Source organism: Mesoplodon densirostris, chromosome 4 (genome assembly GCF_025265405.1).
Source record: "Mesoplodon densirostris isolate mMesDen1 chromosome 4, mMesDen1 primary haplotype, whole genome shotgun sequence".
NCBI classification, from domain to species: Eukaryota; Metazoa; Chordata; class Mammalia; order Artiodactyla; family Ziphiidae; genus Mesoplodon; species Mesoplodon densirostris.
This window is the reverse complement of record NC_082664.1, coordinates 63,329,736-63,350,200: the sequence shown is the minus strand read 5'-3', so window position 1 is coordinate 63,350,200 and position 20,465 is coordinate 63,329,736. Positions and strand designations below refer to the sequence as shown.

The following is a 20,465-nucleotide window of genomic DNA, read 5'->3' as shown; positions in this document are numbered from 1 at the left end:
CCATCCTTTTGATTTTTTTAATACTTTCTTACTCAATTTGGAATTGCCATTCTTGTTTTGCTTTTTTTCTTATTTTGAACATTAACCATTCTCTAATGACAGATGATATTGAGCTCCTTTTTATATGTTTATTTACCATCTGTATATCTTCTTTGGTAAAATGTCTGTTCAGATATTTGACCAGTTTTTTAAGTTGGGTTGTTTGTTTCCTTTTTGTTAATTTTAAGTGTTCGTTATACATTCTGGATGTAAGTCGTTTTTCAGGTATGTGGTTTTCAAATATTTTCTTCCAGTACTTGTTTTGTATTTTTCTTCTCTTAACAGTGTGCTTAGCAGGATATATGTTTTAAATTTTGATAAAATCCAGTTTATTGATTGTTTTTTCTTTCATGTTTTATACTTTGGTATTTAATCTAAAACTCATTGTCATATGTAAGGTCGCACCAAGTTTTCTCCTATGTTTTCTTCTATGAGTTATAAATTTCATGTTTCACATTTAGGCCTACAATCTATTTTGAGTTGATTTTTGTGTAAAGTGATACATGGTACATGTAACTGATCTTTTTTTTTTTTGCATGTGGACATTTATTTATTCCAGTACCATTTGTTGAAAATGGTATCATTTCTCCACTAATTTCCTTTGCACCTTTGCCAAAAGTTATTTGACTATTCATGTGCATTAATTTCAGGACTTACTTGTCTGTCCATTGATCTGTGTTTCTATCCCTTTGCCAATACCACACATTCTTGATTACTAAATCTTTTTGTTACATCTTGAAATCAGATAATGTCATCCCTCTAAACTTTGCTCTTTTATTGTAGAATTATTTTGACTATTCTGGTACGTTTGCCTTTCCTTATACCTTTCAGAATCAGTTTGTTTTTATCTACAAAAACAGTTGCTGGGACCAAATGTTCTTAAACATACTCTTCAAAATAGATATCCTTTTTCTTTTTTTCAGTATTGCAGCTATTAATAACTTTAGAAGTTTTCTTTAGGGATTTGCAAGTACTATTACCTTCAATTTGTCAACTGCTGCACAGTACTATACTTAGCATGTAACTTATGACCATAAATCTTTTATGTAGATTGATCACCAATTTTATTCATAAAATTTGCTTCTAAATAGTTTTTACTCTTTTTAGAAATAAAATTCACCCCCAAAAGATAACAAATCAGTTTTTTATACAATGTCACAACTCATTGAGTGATATTCAGGCTTTATAGGTGAAAAAACTTAGAGTGGTTGACTACCTGCCCAAAGAGTCATAGTCAGTCATTTACACATTGTAGGACTCATCTGCCTCAGAGCTATACAGGCATCTCAACCTTAGTATATCCAAAATGGAATTATTAATTTATTTTTGAAACCCGATCCTCCTTAATTCCCTGTACCTATCATCAGCACAACCACCTGCCCATATATCCAAACAAAAACTTCTTCCTCAGAACTCCTATTAAATTGGTCTCTTAGTTTTGTTCATTCTATCTCTTTAAGTGATGGATCTAAATTGAGCCTATCCTTCTTCCCTAAACTTTTAAAACTTCCATTGTCTATTTACTTTAATCTGTACATATGTTTTGTTATAGTTTTTATTACAATACATGAAAATTAAGGTTCCTTGAGGCAGAGCCTTTTTCATTTTGTTCTTGGTAGCATTCCTATTGAGGGAGGAATGGGGAATGGAGAAAAGGAAAACAGTCCCATCCCAAGACTTATCTTTTAGTTAATTAGTCCATTCAATAAATATTTATTGAATATTTATTATGTGTCATGTACAGTGCTAGTTGCTAGGAACACAGCATTGTGGTCTCAATTTAGTTAAGAAGATCAGCATTAAGTAAATATGAATAATTACATAAATACTTAAAATAGTATCAAGTGATATGAAGAATTATTGGTTCCTAAGGAAAGTTTATAGACAGCTGTATTACAGTCTAGGGGTTCAGGTGATGGGGTCAGGAAAAATCATACATAAGAAGCAAGAACAACAACAACAACACATAGCATGTCAGTACAGTTTTAAATGGCACTGTGGAGGTTCTTTTCTACTCAGTTGAAGTCTATAGGCTCTGAACTTCAGTAGTGCATTTTAGACTAAATCTTTGTTAAGATAGAACCAATTTATAACTGAGCTTTGCTTGACTGAAAGGCATATTTAGAGGCATTGAGTATAAGATGAAATTGTATAAATTACTTCACATCTTTTTTTTAATTGTATAAATTATTTCACATCTTTTTGTTTTTAATTGTATAAATTATTTCACATCTTTTTGTTTTAATTCCTTACTTCTTCCTATAATCTGGAAATTCCTTCCTTCTTTTTTCTCTCATCATCTTTTCCACTTCCAATCTACTTTTCATCTTTCTGTATAATGTTTGTCTTGTCTTATTATTCTGCCACTTCTCTGCTTTCCCTTACCTCTTGAATTTTTAATGCTTTTTTCTTTGTCTCTTTTGTTTTTATCCAAAACTAGGAAAAAGTAAAAAGGATTCAGGTTAAAATGACTTACATATGCATGCCAATATAGACATGTTTGCATAGATAGGTACATTCCAACTTTTGAGACCATGGTATCTATTTTTCAATCTGTTATTGTTGGTGTATTTTTTTATATTAAAGGTGGCACTGTGTAAGAAAGGAGACTTAGAGGAAAAAAAAACAATTTAGAATTTTTTGATAAGCTGATCACTAGTTCTTTTTATCATTTGGGTGTCAGAGTTTTGCTTCGTCCCATTGAACAAGGTAAAGGACTATAGGTTCAGAAAGGAAAGATGTGATATTGACTGATTTAGGAATAAATCAAGAAATGTGACATTTCATGCATGAGTCTTTTCACTTAGAGTGCAAGGTTGTCAGTCAGAATTTGCATGGTATAGGAAATCAATTGAAACTTGAACCTATGGACATTTACTTCAGCAATATTCTTACTGATTATCATGACTGTCTAGTTAGACTGCTGTAGGCATAATTTAAAGATTACAAAAGGTTGAAATTCTTTTGTTTAATTGTAAACTTCATATTAATGATACATAGTGTATAGTTTGTTGGCTGTATGTCATATAATACCAACTATTACTTTGTCTTTATTAAGCTAGTAAAACTATGTGTTGTACATGCTGCTAGTAAACCTTAAACCTAAAAAGTCATTTTACATAGAAAATTATGTCTTATATAACTGTTCAAATTGCTTCCTTTTTCTTAAAGGTAAGTTGTTTGTCTAATTTTTGTTTTCTTAAGTGATACAGTAAGTAATGTCCTTATTGTAGGACTGAATTTAATTTTCTGGAAGCCACTATTGTTGATTTTTTATCTTTAACTAGATATTAAATGACCCACCTCAGAAAAATGTGTCAAATATACTGAATTGGCACTTACAGTGTATTAACATCAAAGATCTGATCTCATTTTTCAATACTCTGTATCAGGGATCAGCAAAGTAAGGACCTATGGTGCAAATCCAGCCTTCCACTTGTTTTGTAAATAAAGTTTTATTTGAATACAATGACACCTGTTCATTTACATATTGTCTATGAATAGATTTTCTTCTTCAAAGGCAGAATTTAGTAGCTGCAACAGAGAACATATGGTAAAGCCTAAAATATTATCTGACCCTTTACAAAAAATGTTTGCTCATCCCTACTCTATATAATCTAGTTGAGACTAAATTACTATGTAGTTGATCTTTGATATCTGTGACAAATACTTCCTGAAACTTCTAAAGAAATGCAAATTTGAACACAACCATACCTGTTCATTTACATATTGTCTATGAATGAGTTTGCACTACAAAGGCAGACTTTAATAGGTGCAAGAGTTCTTCTTTTTAATTATTTTATTTATTTTATTTTTGGCTGCGTTGGGTCCTCGTTGCTGCATGCGGGCTTTCTCTAGTTGTGGCGAGCAAGCGGGGGCTACTCTTTGTTGCGGTGCATGGGCTTCTCATTGCGGTGGCTTCTCTTGTTGCCGAGCACAGGCTCTAGGCATGTGGGCTTCAGTAGTTGTGGCTCACAGGCTCTAGAGCACAGGCTCAGTAGTTGTGGCACACGGGCTTAGTTGCTCCGTGGTATGTGGGATCTTCCCAGACCAGGGCTCGAACCCCCATCCCTTGCATGGATTCTTAACCACTCTGCCACCAGGGAAGTCCCTCTTATTTTTTTTAAATAGGCATTTTTATTATTTTTATTGGAGTATAGTTGATTTACAATGCTGTGTTAGTTGCAGGTGTACAGCAAATAAGAACCTGCTGTATAATAAAAGGTTTTAAGTTTTATTTTCCTCTTAGTGACCATTTATCACTATATTTATATCAATTATAAAGGCTAATAATAAAGCAAAATAGAGATTCACATGCCAAGTGTTTGACGTGGCTCACTCATGCCCTGCATGTCATACCTGACACACTCACTCACCAAAACATGATTCAGATTCATTTATCAGAAAACGATAAATCACTATATATCATGTACTTTTAAGGGCAATCACATAAGTTATTTATAGTCAGAATGCTAAATTTATGTGCCGAGGACCTAGTATATAACATCTGATAAGAAAATATGATTTTAATTTTTTTTAAATTTTGGTTGTTAGCAGGGAATTTAATATTAGACTAAATACAGTTATCTTAACCATTTCCTATTGAAAGCTGTTAATTTAAAACATTTAAACTCTTCATTTGCTTTTCCTTAAAGAAATAGTACTTCATTTTGCATTGCCTGAAAAAAAACATATAAATATTACATAGGAATTTCATGCACTTTTTGTTATGTTGATTATTTGGAATATATGAATTACTTAACCTACCTACACTGTTATTTTCTTTTTGATCATATGTAACTCTTTGAAACAAAAAAAGGGAGTTGCATAATATTGAGAACTAGTTTTTTTTTTAAGTTCCCAGTAATCTGTGAATCTAAATGCTTAATTTCCATGTATCTTTTTACATTTTAAATGATCAAGTTTAATAAATTGTGAAGTTTATAAAAATTGAAACTTCTTTGGAAACTACCATTAATTGACTCTTAGTTTGATTTCATCTAAAAAGAACATTAAGGTAAATATTCCTTACCACATATGGCTTCCCTAAAAATCATATTTAGCCAACCAATAACTGATGGTTAAATGCCGCTCATGTTCTTCAAATACTTTTACATGATCATAAATAAGTGTAAGAATTTTATCTTATACTTTTCCACTGTTTTTTAATTGAATAAAAAGGAAGTGATTATCCTCATAGTTTTTGTAAACTAAGCTTTTATGAAGCAGGATATTTGAAAACTTGATTTATTTTGGGAGAAAAAGATAAGAGTACATATTTGCCCTTATTGGTATGTGAATCCAAGGGGACATTAATAGTTTGAGATAAACATTAAATATATATAATTCAAAATTACTACACCTACCTGTTGACTTACACCATTTAAATATGGGTAGAAATAGTTTTTTTGATATATGTTCATATTTTTTCCTGTGTAAATGCAATATTCTAAAATCTATATTTTCTCTCCATGATTATAGCAGTTTGATTGAACTGTGGAGTTTGGAACAATTTTGTAACAAATTTATTAATTGTCTTCTGTAATCTTTTCCTAGTATCCTTTTTTTTGTGGTAAATGTTAAATCACAGGAGCACAGAAATGGAGGGGGAAAACTTGAAACACGAATTTGGATATCTAAGCTTTTAAGTACAATTTTTAAGTAATTGAAATCATTTCTAAAATCTCCATCATTTCACTGGTACCCATTATAGGTTTTCATTTAATCTACCCAATTTAATGACTGCCTAAATTATATTATATACATTTTCTAAATATGTCATTTAGAACTTCTTTCTTTACTTTAACTGCATTTCTTCAATTTACCAACATCAACAAACATAAACACTATGACTCTTAAAAGACAAAAAGTCCATTTATGAAGGGAACCAGTTTACTTCTTTTGCCTTTAAATTGAATAATTCTATGTTATGCAAAAAAGGAAATAACATTAGTCATTTAAAACTGTGACCAATTTTGGTCAGCCTTTCTATATAGCATATTTATTTCAACAAATAGGTAGCACCAGGAGATTTTCAGGTCAAATTTAGTGGTAGTTATTTGTCATTGCTTTTGAGGGAACATAGTTAAACTTTGTAATAAAAATACTTGCTTTGTTTTATTTGTGATAATGTCCAAAAAGGATAGGAAATACAGTTTCTGGTAAGAATTGAAAGTCTAGAAATAAATATAATGATGAGAATGAGTACTTCTATCACTGGGGAACTTTCCTCATCTAAGCACATATGAACAGTTGATCCTTGTAGTCATATATAGCAGTAAACATTAATAACTTAACAGTCTGAAGTCAGTGCAGAAGATATGGAGCATTATTGAAAGATGGAGTCGAGCAGGTGGCACTTTAATATGTTCAATGTCATGGTTGACTCTAAAGACTAGTCGAATGAAATTACTTGAGGTTCTAAAGATTTAAAAAGCGAACTCATTTTGCTGCACTAAGGAAATGCTACTGATCAGGCTTTCTGTGTCCCTTTTTTCTAGGCTAGAAAATATTAACCCTGAAGAAAATGACATGGTAAGCCATTCTCTGAGGAGATTTCTTGATGTCAGTCTTATATCTTAGAGGCTTAAGTTCAATTGAGTGGGTTTCAAGAACTAAGATGTGGGAAAAAGAAGAATTGACACACTAATAATGTACATCTTTGCTGCAATATGAAAATTCAATAACTTCACTCAGTCAATTTACAATTCACATGTGCCTATTAATTAAAACCCTATATTAAATAAAATATATTAAAACTTCATGTCTGACTAACATATAATGGTGTTGGTAGACATTACAGGAATTACTGAACAGAATAAACAATGCAGACACAGGGATAGCTATTCAGAAGAATGGAGCTATAATTGTGGATAGAATCTACAAGACCAAGGAATGTAAAAAGAGAATAACTGCAGAAGAAATGAATGCAGTGATTGAAGAACGGGATGCTGCTTTGTCTCAGGTAACTGCATGTACAATATCTGTAAAAAGCATACACTTACCATTTTCCCCTCTTTCTTTACATGAAAAAATGACTTTTCCCCACATATTCTTAATTCGAATTAGTTTTTAGCTTATAATTAATACCACAATGATTAGCTATGTTAAAATAATCACATATTTTGTTATATCATTCTTCAAGTATATGCATTCTAATAAAACTTAGCTTGTTATAAAATTTTAGTTATATTCTTTAAAGTAATCACTTTTATATGAGACTTCTTACTTGAGTCACAGTTTTGTGAGGGCTGACATTGTCTTTATTACTGTTTTATTCCCAGTGCCTAATTCAGTGCCTTTTAGTAAACATTGATAAAGGAATCAAATTATTAGGGTATTCCTTTCTGAACATTACTTACACCTTCCTGCTCTAACTGAAACCTGATTACCGCCCTGAGGATACCGCTTCCTCTGCAGTCCTCTCAAATGTGAATATATTCCCTCGCCCAGCAGTCGGACCACTGGGCTTGGAGGCTTGTTCCTCATTAGTGTTTTTAGATCATTGTTCCTTTTTTCTCTCTAAACACCTCCAGCTTTGAGGCCCATGCATCAGATTGTATCACCCATTACACACTCCTGTTGCAGTCGTGTACACACTCCCGTGTCGCTTCCCTCATTTCTTAAAGATTTTAGGATCTATTTCACTGTCTCTTTCTTCAGCCTACTCCTGTCACAGTTCTTGGTGATTTAAATATCTATGTAGGTGATACTTTCAATATCCCTCTCATCTCTTTGAATCTCTCTCCTCCAATAATCCACGTACACTGTACTCTTTCTGCCATCCACCCTATGGTCATACCCTGTTCTTGGTCATTATCAGTCTCAATTTCAAGCATCCCGCTTGATGACCACCATTTGTTATCTTTCCAGCTCACTCTAGAACTCTAACTCTAGCAAATTGTCAACTCTCCTGCCACCTGATTTTATTGATCTTACCACCTCTTTTCCTATCCCTTAATCCCCTCATGTCCTCACTTCCCTCTTTATCTAGTTTGGATTCCGTGGCTCACCATAATTATCACCAACTTGCATGTAATATAACCTCAGTTGTTTTGGCCCTCTCTTCGTTTATCCTGCTCACCTAGCAAAACCTAAGTTTTATAAATTTAACTTTCTGCCTGTTCTACACCTTCACAGCTTTATATGGCAGGAGACTATCACACAAGTTTGCCGACTGAACTTACCTCGAGTTCATGACCACAGTCTTCAAGTAGACCCTTGGTGTTGCCTGGCAACCTTCCACTCACTCTCCCCCTCTGGAGGACTATTTTATCTTTCTCCTTTCTCCTCAAGCATCCAACGTCTGCTTCCCAATAGAAAAAAGAATTTCTGCTTGTCCCCACCATTTCATTCGCCAGCCTACCTGCATTTGTACCCATATACTCTTCCTTTTCTACTTTCTTTTTTACATGCTTCTGTTTAAGGACAACTTCTCTGTTTCACACTAGTTTACATCTTTTCTTGCCTGCTTAAGGTTATCACTTAACCAATTGTCCCTTTTCTCTCCTACTTCATAAAATGTTTCCTTATTAGTTCATTTCTATCACTGTGAAATTCTTTACTATATCCCATGGAGGCTGGGTGAAAGTTTTGGTAAGTCTTGGTCTGCTTGTGGTTCACCCCTGTACTTTTGCTTCCCACACTGAGAGCAGAGTATTCACTAGGGCTCTACTCCTGGAGAATCCTCTATTCTAGTGTTTGTCTCTTTAGCATTGTAAGACTATGGGAAACTCCATTATTCTTTTCACAGGGCTTAAGGCTTAGCTTTTTAACTTTAAGCCCTATACAGTTTTGAGAGTTAGCAAATGATTTGAGATGTAACCAAGCCTCAAATCTCCAATTTTGTCACTTCAGCCCTGCATAACTGCCAGAAGCTTAGATGATTTCTCTGTCCTCCAGCAGGAGCCCTCTGTATAGTCAAAGCCGGATTTCTCAGCCTCTTGCCCATTCTCTGAACCTTTAAAACTCAGGGGGAAAACAATGACTTCAGATCTTCAAATCACCTGTCTCCAGTTAACCCCTCTTCAGAATCCTAGCTGCTCAAGTTATTGTTGCAGCAGCAACCTTCTGATGTCTTAAACAGATTTTTTTTTTTTTTTTTTTTTTTTTTTTTGCGGTATGCGGGCCTCTCACTGTTGTGGCCTCCCCCGTCGCGGAGCACAGGCTCCGGACGCGCAGGCTCCGGACGCGCAGGCTCAGCGGCCATGGCTCAGCGGCCATGGCTCACGGGCCCAGCCGCTCCGCGGCATATGGGATCCTCCCAGACCTGGGTACGAACCCGTATCCCCTGCATCGGCAGGCGGACTCTCAACCACTTGCGCCACCAGGGAGGCCCTTAAACAGATATTTTTTAAAAATTTAATCTGGCTTTCCTTGTTCTTGGCTGGACAATTGTTATGCCACAAATGATTCTATCCTATCTCAATGTGGAAATCTGACATTTATCTTCAGATTAAAGTTGGGAAAAGTTCAATTTAAACTTTTAAAGTGGGCAGCTATTTTTAGCATTTTGTGCCCTACCAAGTGTATTCAATCTTGGATCATTCAATATATTGTTGAAGAGATAGCCAAAACTAATTTTATGTTCTTGAAACAATTATAAACTCAAACATTTGATTTTTTTTAGAAATCATCTATTTTGTTAAGTTAACTAAAACACCCATGTACATAGAGAACGTACCACTTTCTTCCTTTATCCCTGCTACATTCCAAGTCTTTATTACAAGGCCTTTGCTTTCGTGTTTTGGATATATTTTATATACCAACGCCCCTGGCCCTTTTGGCAAAAGTCCACATCCCAACCTCCATTCCCATGCCTAACTTATTCAGTGCTCAGAGGCTAGGCCCTTCACCTACTGCATCAGGTACCAGCTGAAGTCCAATAACTGAAAATCTCTGTAATATTATCCTACCAACTACAAGTATCAGTGAGGCCCAAAGCCTCCTGTTGCCAGGCTCTGACCATCTATGCATGTCCTTGGAAATCGAAACTAGCCTAGAACTAGCCTAATTTAGCCAGAACCCCAAGGAATAGTATGATAATTATGTGAAAACTTGACTGGACTACAGGGTGTCCAGATATTTGGTAAAATGTTATTTCGGGGTGTGTCTGTGAGGGTGTTTCTGTATGAGATTAACATCTGAATCTTACATCATTGGCTCTCCTGGTTCTCAGGCCTTTGGACTCAGGCCGGAACTATACCATTTTCTTATGACTGGAGTGAGATTTGGGGTTTTGGGAAAGAATACCACAGAAATTTCACCTTAATTAGCACTATTTTCTCTTTCCCCAGGCTAAGCATCTCAGCATCCTTCAACCCCTTCCCTGAGTTTCCTTTTTTTTGTTGTCTTGTAGTTGTTAATTTTTCCTTTTGGTCTATCAAGGCTGAATAATTGATCATAAATTTCTATTACCTGAACACCATGCAGAGAATCTTAACTCACCACTATTTTCTGGAAATAAGTCACTCCAAATATCTAAATTCCATATTAATCCTTTTAATTTGTACACTTTTCTTAATTGTGTTTGTCATTGAAAATATTTTTAAAACATTTATGTGCCTCTTTTAACCAAAATATAATTAGCACATCTGTTTTTGATGGTTAATTCATTTTTGTCAAATGCTATAATGAAAACTATAGATCCTGAGATCTTTCAGGTCTAGAGTTGACAAATACAAAAAGCAGGGAGGACCAAGGGGTAATCATCAGGTTAATTAAAGAAATTCAGCTAAACATTTCACTAGTCAGTTTTCTCCTTCTCTATAGCCGCAAGCTATACCATGCACTAAGCCCAATAAAATGAAAGATAAACCAAATAAGAGGAAGACGTGTATCCACTCCAATAATACAATGAAGAAAATTCTAGGAAGACAGCTGAACAATGTACAAAAAGTACAGTTGGTCTGTTGCTTTATAACTCTTTCTACCTTTAAGCATGTTTTCCCCTCTCACTGACACATGCTTCTGTCCACTTGTTACTTGCTTGTCTACCTACTACTTTAAAGCTAATTTAAATATCATCTCTTCAATAAAGTTCTCTCACATGAAGCAATATTGGTAGATATCTTCTTTTTGCCCACATTTTACTTTACATCCTATTATAGTACTTGTCACACTGCAGTACAGTTAATGGACTTTATGCCTGTCTTCCCACCTAGCATGAAGGTAAGAACTGTTCTTTATCTGTGTCTATTAGTCCTTAGGACAGTGTAGGCACAAAATATAGGCTTGTTGAATTAATGAACTGCTGAGCTTAGCTGTTTTAGATCTATGTCAAGGTACATTGAACTAAAAGAAGTTAGTGAAATATTGTTCATTCATCCACATTTTATTGAGGACCTGTTATATGTCTGTGTTGGGGGATTCAGCAATGATCCAAATACAGAAGGCTCTTACTCTTATGGAACTTACATTTTAGTATGGAACTATAGATAGTGAACAAATAAATGAATAAAGTATTTTCAGTTAGGGATGTAATGAAAATAAAAAGGTAATGGAGAGTGACTGCAATTGGTAGGAGGATTGTCACTTTAAATAGGGTGATCAAGGCAGTCCTTTTGTTTAATTGTTGAATTTTGGTGAATAGTTGAATTGAGACTTGAAAGAGGAGAAGGATCCAGCCATGCAAAATCTGTGAAGAGAGCATTCCATCAGAAAAGAATACATCAACAATGCCCTGTGAGAGGGAACAAGCTTAGTGTGTTTAAGGCACTGATGTAAATACTCCAAGCTTAAATATGGTTGAAGTGCAGTGAGCAAGGAAGATAGCAGCAAGTGACGAGGTAGAAGAGATAGGCAGCAGACAAATTTGTAAGGTCTTGTATGCCATGGTAAGGGCTAAAAATTGTGTATAAATGCAGAAGATATTGAGGGAGAAAGGCTGTTGCAACAGTCCAAGTCAAAGATGAAACTGATGGTAGCTCAGGGGGGCAATTGTAGATTTAGAGAAGTAGACAGATTTGGGAAATATTTCAATAGTATAGTGAGTAGACCTTGAAGACAGATTGGTTTGGGGCATAAGGGAGCTGGAAGAATTAGGCTGAGTCTATTTTGGGCTTGAACAGTGTATAGATATTCACTTCCATTTTTGTGATGGGCAAGTTTTGGGGGGAAGATCAACGTATTTCGGAAGGGAATTTACATTTTCTCTGGATGTGGTATATTTGAGATGATTCTTAAAAATCCATATGGAAGTATTGAGCAGGCACTTGGCTATTGCAGTCATCAGCCTATAGATAGTTAAAGCTGTGGGTCTAGATCAAACCAGGGAAAGATAATTGAGAAAGAAAGGGCTTAGGATCAAGCCCTGTGGTCTGTCAATAATTTAGCAGTTGGCCAAAGTAGAAGGAGCGCACAGGGGAGACTAGAAATGATAGCAAATGAGGTAGAAGGAAACTGAAGAGAGTATGGTGTCAGAAAAGGCAAGAAAAGGAAGTGTTTGCAAAAGATGAGAATGATTAGTTCCCTTGAATGGTGTTGAGAGGTCAAGCAAGGTGAAGATGGAATCGTTACTTTTAGATTTGATCACATGGGAGATGTTGAGAGCCTTGACAAGAGTTTTGTCCAGGACAGAGGCCACATTGGAGTAGTTAGAGGACAGAATGGAAGGTGAGGAACTGAACCAAGTGAATGTATACAACTTTTATCCCCCTGTAATGGAGATAGAGTAATTGGCAATAGATGGAGAGGGGGCTTATGGTTAGGGTTAGGGTGAGTCGTTGGTGAGTTTTTCTTTCTTTTTTAATGGGAGATTCTAAGGCATGATGTTGTTGTGTTGATGGAAGTGAACCAGAAAAGAAGGAAAGGTGATTTTAAGGGAGAGAAGAGAGTATTGCAGTAGCAAAGTCCTGGAGTAGATAAGTAAATTGAGAGGGGATAGGATCTAGAACATAAGTGGAAGAGTTGTCTTTTGCTAGGGACAGTGAAACTATGTTCGTTGTTAACAGAGGAATACCAAGAACTTGGATGGATACATATGTTGGCAAGTTGATAAATTTAGGAAGTGGGGTGGCCATCCTTTTCTTAATGAAAATGTTAGGTTTATTTAGTTTCTCAGTGTGATAGGTCAGTGGATGGTGGTGGAGATTTATAAAGAGGCAATAGTTTTAAATATAGTCAGCCCTCTGTATCTGTAGGTTTTGAATCCATAGATCAGGAAATCCCGAATATGGAGGGCCAACTGTATACTAATTGAAAAAAAAAATCCACATGAACCTGTGTAGTTCAAACTGGTGTTTTTCAAGCATCAACTGTATTCATTGTACTACGTCATTTTATATAAGGGACTCGAGCATTTGTGGGGTTTGGTATACGCAGGAATTCCTGGAACCAATCCTCCGTGAATACCCCCAGGATGCCTGTAGTTGTCTTGGTTTGTGTGTAAATGAACATAAAAATAACAAATCTCTCCAAGTAAACCCAGAGTCTTGGCCAGTGATGTAACCATCAAAGGTAACCTTAGCAGAGGAAAACATAACCAAGTTTCTAAATCTCTCCATTGTTAGTGTTGCCTTCACTTTGTATCCTTTGTAGTCCACATAGTAGCTAGCACCTAATAGATGCAAAGTAATGATTTGTTAAATTATTAGAAGTTTGACAAAAAACTCATACTTGAAAAGAAAATAAATCATAGCATTTAGAGTTTCATTTTTCAAGAAAAGTAGGAAACGTGTTCAACATTCTTTATTATAGTGACTATAAATTTTTATTAATTTTTCCCCTGTCAGTTTGTTAATTTGCTTTGCTGTCTATCATACAGTTATTTGCCTGTGCATTTTTTTCCAGTCCATCTTGCTGAAATATATTGTTGTTATTTGATCTATTCTGGTAACTTTTCTTTCTTCTTATTATAAAATTTTTACAACTTTTTGAAACTATAGATAACTTTGGAAAAGTACAGATAAGCAAGAAGGGAAAACAATCATATACAGATCCTTTGTCTTTTTTTCAATGCATATTATATCATATATACTACTTGATAACCTGATTTTTCACTTTGATTTTATATTTTGTCAGATATTCTTGTATTTTTACAAATGGATATATTGAGATTTATTGAACTCATGCTATTTGGGAGGGTGTTTATGTTTTTTTCTTTTCTTTTGGTAGTGGGAACGTTTTTGTAGCTAAATTTTTATGTACGTCCATGTTTATTTCCTTAGGGAGAATTCCTAGAAGTGGAAATACTAGATCAAAGAATATAAACATTTTAAATAAGTATATATTTTCAAATTGCTTCCTAGAAAAATTGTACATAGAAATGTTATTTGAGATTTCATTCAAGGGGACTTCAGAGGAATAAAATGCTAAGGAATTTAGACTTTATTTTATAGGCAATGGGGTCCCCTGAGATGTTTTAGTTTTCTGGTAATATAGAAAGTATGTTCTTGAAGAAGATTTCTGGGCAGCACTGCATAAAGTGAATTGAGTAATACACATCCAAGACTGAAGAAATAGTTGAGATCCTATTGTAATAATGCAGGCAAGAGAAAATGCGGGTCTAAACAAGAAAAATGATAGAGGAATAGATATGAATAGCTAAACTTTTACTTAAAAAACCAATTTAATGGATGTATAATTTACAGTAAGGAATGCATATCTTAAGTGAAAAATTTGATGAACTTTGACCAATGAATATAGTCTTGTAAGCAGCACCCAGAAGCAGCACTCCAGAGGAACTCCTTCATGTCTCTTCCTAGTCAGAATTCCTTTCCAAGGGTAGTCACTACTCTTACTTACTTACCATAGGTCATTTTACGTGTTTCTAAACTTCATATAAAAGGAATCGTGCTATGTACTCTTTTGTGTCTGATTTCATTCATCCAGTGTTAGTTATGCCAGTATGTTGATGTGTACTGTTACAGTTATCAGTGGTTTATCTTTTTCATTGTGGTGTTATGTTCTATTGTATGAAAATAACAGGTGTTAGAAATGTAGGTTGTTTCTATTTTTGATTTATTATGAATGAAGTACTATGGGTGTTCTTTACATGTCTTTTGGTGGGCATAAGCATTCACTACTTTTGGTACATATACAGGTATACACACAGGAGAAGAATAGCTGTCACAGCTTTATTAGCTTTAGTAGGTAATGCCAAACATTTTCCTGAAGTTGTTATACCAGTTTACACCAGCAATGTAAGAGCGTCTCTAGTTGTGAGAGTTAACACTTGGTATCATTATTTATTTTAATTTCCGTCATTTTGATGGAGATATAGTTGTATTTCATTAGGCTTTAATTTGCATTTCCTTAATCACTAATGATGTTGAGCACCTCTTCATATATTTATTGACCATTTTGATATTCTTTGTAAATGTCTGTTAGGCTTTTGCCTAATATTAAATTTGTTTTTTTCTTATTGATTTATATAATTTGGATACAAATGCTTATATAGCTTGGGACTTGCATTTTTATTCTCTTAGTTACAATGCTGGTGAAGACTAATTTTGTCATCAAAAGTTCTTAATTTTGGGCTTCCCTGGTGGCACAGTTGTTGAGAGTCCGCCTGCCGATGCAGGGGATACGGGTTCGTTCCCCGGTCTGGGAAGATCCCACATGCCGCGGAGCGGCTGGGCCCGTGAGCCATGGCCGCTGAGCCTGCGCGTCCAGAGCCTGTGCTGCGCAACGGGAGAGGCCACAACAGTGAGAGGCCTGCGTACCGCAAAAAAAAAAAAAAAGTTCTTAATTTTAATGAGGTAAATTTTATAATTTTTTTTCTCCTTATAGTTAATACGTTTTGTGTTCTGTTTAAGAAACCCTTGCTTTCCCAGAGTGATGAACACATTCTGCTGTACTTTCTTCTAGAAGCTTGATTATTTTAGCTTTCACATTTAGGTCTTCATCAGTTCCAAATTAATTTTTATATGGTCAAGGTACATCATTTTCTTCCTATGGATATCCAGTTGACTGGACCCACTATCATGTATTAAAAAGATCATCTCCTTTCTTCCTGCCTCCAATGAACTGTAGTATATCAGGTGGCTGTATATGTATGGGTCTGTTTCTGGATTCTTGGTCCTTTGTTCAGCTTGTCATTTTCCACTAAAAAAAAAAATTTGCTAGTATTTTTATGGGAATTGCATGCACTCTAAAGATCAATTAGAGGAAAATTGGCCTTTTAGCAATATTGAGTCCAAACCATTGGTATTTTCCTGAAAACTATTAATTTTTCTTTGTATACTGCTTTAGCTGCATGCCACAAGTTTTTGAAATGTTGTATTTCATTATTATATACCTTAAAATATTTGTTATTTTCTGCATGTGATTTCTTCTTTAATCCATGAAGCATTTAGAAATGTGTTGCTTAATACTTAAGCATTAGGAGATTTGTCGTTACCTTTCTGTCATTGAGTTAGAATTTAATTCCATGGTGGCGAGAAAACAAACTATATGATTTCAGTCCTTAGAACTTTGTTGATACTTTCCTATGACCCCAAGACAGGCTTTGTTAGATGAGCTGTGTACTCTAAAATAGTGTGTATTCTGCAGTTGCCGAATATCGTGTTCTTCTCTATATGTCATTTACGCCAAGTAGATTAATCTTTTTTTTTTCAGTTCTGTATTCATATTTATTCTTGTTTGTTGTATCTGTTTCTGAGAGAGGTGTTTAAAGTATCAAATGATTATGATGAATTTTTCTCCCTTTAATTCTGTTAACTTTTGTCTTATTTATTTTGAAGCCATGTTGTTAGGTTCTTAAATCTTTAGGATTACTGTATCTTCCTATTCAGTAGACTGATTTATCATTATGAAATGTCCATTGTTATCTTTTTTATAATACTTCTTGCCTTAAAGTCTACTTAAGTATTGAATGTCATATCCTTTTCCATCCTTACTTTCAACCTTTTTCCCCCAACATTTTCTTATGAAATATTTTCGACATATGGCAGACTTGTAGGAATTTTACAGTGAATATCTATTTACTTACCACCTGGAATCTATTGTTAATATTTTGCTAAGCCTGATTTATTACATTATCTCTGTGTTATCCATCCTTTCCTCTATCTGTCAGTTTATCTCACTCACTTAATGCATTTCAGTTAAATGCAGGCATCAGTACTTTGGCCTCTGAATTCTTCAGCATAGCATATTAGTTATCACCCCAGAATTTTCCCTCATGCTCTTTCCAGTTAATCCGTGTCCCTACCATTCCCCAATAGCAATCACTAATCTGATATTTTTACATCATTAATTAGTTTTACTTTTTCTAGAAAGTTATATGCTTGAGATCTCAATATACCTAAGATGATCACATTTATTTGTGTCATATTCTTGTGCAGGTAAGAAATATATATATATATATATATATATATATTTTTTTTTTTTTTTTTTTTTTTTTGCGGTATGCAGGCCTCTCACTGTCGTGGCCTCTCCCGTTGCGGAGCACAGGCTCCGGATGCGCAGGCCCAGCGGCCATGGCTCACGGGCCCAGCCGCTCCGCGGCATATGGGATCCTCCCAGACCGGGGCACGAACCCGTATCCCCTGCATCGGCAGGCGGACTCTCAACCACTGCGCCACCAGGGAGGCCCAGAAATATATATTTTTCTAATCTTACATCTTGCTGTTAAGGACTGATGTTTTTTTTTTCTTAAGATTTCTTCATCTTTTTGAAGTAGATGTAGGATTTCTGTTATTCTTTTTCTGTGCTAATTCCTGTGGGTCATTCTGTTAGAATGATGACTATGCATTTCAGCATATCAATCCTAAAGATCTACGTATAGTTTTGCCATCTTAAGATATCACAATCTGAAATTATTTCCCTAAAAATTAGTCTTCACCAGCATTGTAACTAATACTTTAAAAAGTATAATAGACTGTATTAAGTACACAATACCATTTTCTTTGATATATTGTTATTCGGTGTAATAGTAAACCCATCCTTATTTTCCAGAAGAAGCAGTGTTGGGCAAGATTGCAAGGAGTGTGAATTTAAACCATGAACAGATTTGATAATTAGTAGGAGTCTCTAAGTATTAAGGAGCCTGTATTCTAAACTTTTTGGCGTGAAAGCCATCTTTATTCTAAAGACTGTGAAGTTTTTTGTGTAAGTTATAAATTTATCATTTTTAAATTCTCAAATTTTGTAGTAGTATTCTTGGAAAACTACTTGATAGTTTCATAAACCGCCATTTGGGCACAAAAATTCAAATTGCTGTGGTTTTGTTTCTTCAGTACTTCTCTGATTTCATAAGGAAAGATTTCAGTTAACATCTTGGTGGATTATATTTCTGCTAAATTTTATCTTCAAAAACACAATTACATGCAACCAAATATCTAGTAAAATTATCTGACTTGCTTACACAAGTATTGCAGGAGGAACATAAAGATATCTGAATATATCATTCACCACAAAATATATGTCTTTAGTCCAAAGTATCAGGACACTTTAAAATAAAACTTGTATTCTCAACATCAAGGCCTCCACTCTTTTGAAAATGACTCTGTGTCTGTGCTTGTACATTTGCCTAAAGGTTTGTTTGATTAATTGCTACTTGACTCATCTATCATAGTACTAAGCTCTGGGATCACAAAAGATCAGATTCCCAAACCACCTCCTAGAATTAATTTAAATATCTAATGTCGATACTTTGCAATGATTCAGGGGGTAATGGTTTTCATTGTTACTAATAGCCTGTTTCAGTGTTAGAAACCCTTGAAAAAAATTCCAAATTTATATATTAACTCATTGTTAATATTATTTAACCTTTGTGGTAAAAAAATTATAATAATGTTATTAGTAGGTGAAAATATATAATATAATATACTTTTAAATTATAATTTATCTGGAAACTTTTTCAATAAATATTTCTACAAATCATAAATATATTACTAGATCTTCATGAGTGTTATTTTGCTTTAGTGATCATTAGAAATTGAGAGTTTTTCGCTATTAATATGTTTACTTTTTATTTAGTTTTTATTTCAGATAAAATTTACACACAAATGAAATACATAAATATTAAATCACCAATTTGGCAAGTTTTGACAAATACATCCACACAACCACATCCCTATAAAGATATAGAACATTTCCGTATCCCAAAAATGTCCCCTCATTTATTTCCCTTCCCTACCAATCACACCTGCCCCACCCAAACAACTTCTGTTTTTAACCACAGATTTATTTTGCTTATTCTAGAACTTCATACAAGTGGATTATACAGTGACAGCAAAATATTTATGATATTCATCCATGTAAATTTTTTTTTTTTTTTTTTTTTTGCGTTACGCGGGCCTCTCACTGTTGCGGCCTCTCCCGCTGCGGAGCACAGGCTCGGGACGTGCAGGCTTAGCGGCCATGGCTCATGGGCCCAGCCGCTCTGCGGCATGTGGAACCCTCCCAGACCAGGGCACGAACCCGTGTCCCCTGCATCGGCAGGCGGACTCTCAACCACTGCGCCTCCAGGGAAGCCCCATGTTGCTCTTTGAATCAGTAGTTCTTTCCTTTTTGTTGATAAGTAGTATTCCATTGTGTATAAACTTACATTTCTTATTCATTTTCCTGTTGATGGAACAGGAAACTTGAATTTGTCCAGTTTTTGTCCCTTATGACTAAGGCTACTATGAGAATTCTTGTACAAGTCTTTTCGTGGACGTAAATTTTCATTTTCTTGGTTAAAAACCTAAAAGTGGAATTGCTGGGTTGCAAATTATTCACTGAAGTTGCTGTATCATTTTACAGTCTCAGCAGCAGTTTATGGAAGTTCTGATTGATCCATATACTCACCAACAATTGTTGTCAGTATTTTTAATTATAATTATTTTATTCGGTGTCTAGTAATATATATATCATTGTGGTTCTAATTCACATCTCCCAATGACTAATAATGTTGAACACTTTTTTATGTGCTTATCGATCATTTATGTTTTCCTTTTTGAACATCCGTTCAAGTCTTTTGCCTATCTTTTAATAGGGTGATTTGACTTTTTATTGATTTGTAGGTGTTCTTTGTATATTCTAGATAAAGTCAGTTGTCAGATATATGTAGTAAAAATATTTTCTCCTAGTCTTTTCTTGCTTATTCATTTTCTTAATTTTATATTCTGATGGACAGAGGTTTTCAATTTTGATGAAGTCTGATATATCAGTATTTTAATGTACCTTGTCTAAGAAATATTTCCTCACCCCAAGATCACAAAGATATTGTCCTGTGTTTTCCTCTACAAGCTTTATTGTTTTAGTTTTTAATCAGTGATTTACTTTGAGTTAACTGTTGTGTATAGTATAAGATTCAGGATCATTTTCTGAACAAGTTAATATTCAGTTGTTCCAGCACTACTTGTTGAAAAGGTGGTTTTTTACCCCCATTGAATGGCTTTGGTGTCATTTTTTGAAAATTAATTGACCATATATATCTATTTATGGACATACTATTCTATTTTAATGATCTATTTTTCTATGTTTATGCCAATGCCACACTG

General features: G+C 34.5%; 1 protein-coding gene across 7 annotated transcripts in view; it reads left to right on the top strand.

Moving 5' to 3' along the window:
- Positions 1–20,465, top strand: part of MIPOL1 (mirror-image polydactyly 1) — a 322,444-nt gene that overhangs the window by 107,882 nt on the left and 194,097 nt on the right. For all 7 annotated transcript variants that reach the window (XM_060098154.1, XM_060098156.1, XM_060098157.1 and 4 more), the window contains exons 7-8: positions 6,540–6,573; positions 6,833–7,003. In XM_060098154.1, the coding sequence (XP_059954137.1) occupies positions 6,540–6,573; positions 6,833–7,003 (205 nt within the window). The remainder of the gene's footprint in view (positions 1–6,539; positions 6,574–6,832; positions 7,004–20,465) is intronic.